Genomic DNA, 2,366 nt, shown 5'->3' with positions numbered 1-2,366 from the left:
AGCTCGAAAATTGTGAACTCGACAAAGTGTCAATGATTTGGGGAAGAGCATTCTGGGTCGTTGGTTGGGTCCCATTTACTGAGTAACATTTCAATTCCAGAACACCCATTAAGACGAAGATGACGAAGATTCGGTAGCAAATAAATGGTACTAGGGAGGGAGATGAGGTTTGTGCAACCTTCATGGTCTAACACAGCGAGATCACTAAGGCATCCAATTGTTGAAGGTAGCTCCTTTGTGGCCGTAAAATCCAAATCCAAAATCCTTAAAGATTTCATGTTTACGTCAATTTTTAGAAACTTTTTTGAGCTTAGAACACTTAGATATTCAATATTAGCAATCTTAGATTTTTCATGTTTGTATTGTGAAAAATCTGTAGATATTCCGTAGATATTCAATATTAGTGAAAAATCTTGCATTTTGAACCATTAGCAATCTTAGGTTTTTCATGTTTCTAAAAGCTCGAGGATCAACATCCAACCTTGTGGGTTTTGGTAACTCCAACTTTATAGCTTTAATTGCATCGGTTCCCTACAAACTCATAGTTTAGTAATTCAACATTACTATCGACTTACTTTGACAAACATTTTCGATCACCAAGTATAGCAAACAAGTAAATTAAAGAAAGTTTGGGTAAGTGCTACTCACTGAATTATCATTGAACACCTTCAAAACATCTTGTACCAACCACAACCTACACATTTTTTCAGGCTCAGAAGATTCTACATTGACTGTTTTTTTACCCATCAAAACTTATTTCAAGCAGATATTGATGTCTTTATTCAAAGAGTTTTCAAATTCATCTAATATACTTGTCCATTCTCCTTGGTCGTATCTAGTACAAAGGAAAGAATCCAAAACAACAAGAGCCAATGAATGACCTTTTACAATAACTTGTAGCACGTTTTGAAACGTCTAGGTATGTACTTGGTGGATGACTTTTCTTAAAAGCGTGTGAACTAAAAAGTTTAAGGGCATCATTGTGATTCATTCTTTGAATACGATACTTTTCATCAAATTTGTGGATAAAAGTAAATGACGGTTTCTTGTTGTCACAATGATTATACTACCGGCGTCAAACCAATCATGTCTACCAACCAATGCTTCTACTTGCTCAAGCTTATCCATATCATCTAGAGCTATAAGAACTTTATTTGAACGTAGTCTATTTCTTACCATGTTGATTTCTTTATCAAGATTTTCAACCTTCAAAATTTCCTTTAAGATCTCATGGATCTAGTGTTCCTGAAGTTGAATTGCTTTGAAGCTTCCTTAACATGTGATAGAAAGCCACATTCCCATATATCCATGAGTGGTTGAGTCTATAATATTATTCATATTTCTTATTAGTTTGGAGTTATCTAACAATTATGATACATTATCAGAATCAAGAAGAATCACAACAAACAGGCAAATAGATTTACTAAAGATTTATATCACATTAGCTATGAAATCAATCAACTATATTAATCAAAAATGTGTATTTCTTTATAAAATAATTTGTACATTTAATCTTTTCAAGACCAAATATAAAAGATTTTTTTTTTAGGAGAATCCAATTTAGAAAAGCTAATCCATGGAATCGGCGGGACATCTTCTACACTTGAAATGTTCCGCCAAACGTGGAAATCTCAAGCTAATTGTGCTCTTCAATGGCAGACATGCATCCATATTTCCCATCTTGATCTTCCCTCTCAATTCCCCAACTATTTCACGACACACCTGATTCACGGCATTCACAAAATTCTTTACTATCACAAAAATCCCTAACGAATTTTCTCTATCCCCTGTTTCATAGTACTCATTTGTCTTCTTCAATTCATCCAACACTCTTTTTTGTTCTCTTCTTGCTATCTCAACTTCTTCCGTTGCGGATTTCACAAATTCTAACATCTTTCTCTTGTATTCACCACCGCCTTCAATCGATAGAAGGTTTTGTATCTCTGAGATTTTGCTTAATAGATTAGGGCAAGTGATAGTGAAGGTTTCGTAGTCGATTGTGGACGCTTTCTTGACGTTAGAGAGCTCTAAGGTGAGTGATTCCATAGCTGATAATCCAAGTATTATGTATTCGATTTCTATTTCCTTTTTCGATTTGAGATTCTTTGAATTTGTGTTTGAGAATTGTTTTTTCCCTTCGAATTTTATGACTTCTTTGACAATGAATTTTCTATGTGTGCTTTTTACATCTGAAAGTCTTAAGAGTAAATTGAGATGGAAAGCTTTTGCATTACCTCTCGTTGTTCCTGAATTCAATCGGTTTCCAACTTTGAGAGTTGCTTCCAAGAGTTTAGTAAATAACCCTTTATTCATTAGTTTTNACTCATTGATGGAGGTTGAGGAGGAGTTGGCAGCAATGGCAATAC

At 34.3% G+C, this 2,366-nt stretch overlaps 1 protein-coding gene across 1 annotated transcript in view; it reads right to left on the bottom strand.

The window, feature by feature from the left end:
* Positions 1–1,569: 1,569 nt before the first annotated feature.
* Positions 1,570–2,366, bottom strand: part of LOC111805539 (formin-like protein 4) — a 1,364-nt gene continuing 567 nt past the window's right edge. Inside the window, exons 1-2 of the mRNA XM_023690648.1 lie at positions 2,348–2,366; positions 1,570–2,303 (exon numbers count right to left, since the gene is read on the bottom strand). The exon at positions 2,348–2,366 is cut by the window's right edge and continues 567 nt beyond it. Of these exons, the coding sequence (XP_023546416.1) occupies positions 1,570–2,303; positions 2,348–2,366 (753 nt within the window). The remainder of the gene's footprint in view (positions 2,304–2,347) is intronic.

This window comes from Cucurbita pepo, chromosome LG11 (genome assembly GCF_002806865.2).
Source record: "Cucurbita pepo subsp. pepo cultivar mu-cu-16 chromosome LG11, ASM280686v2, whole genome shotgun sequence".
NCBI lineage: Eukaryota > Viridiplantae > Streptophyta > Magnoliopsida > Cucurbitales > Cucurbitaceae > Cucurbita > Cucurbita pepo.
Note: the sequence above shows the minus strand (reverse complement) of the source record. Positions and strands in the feature narration are given on the sequence as shown.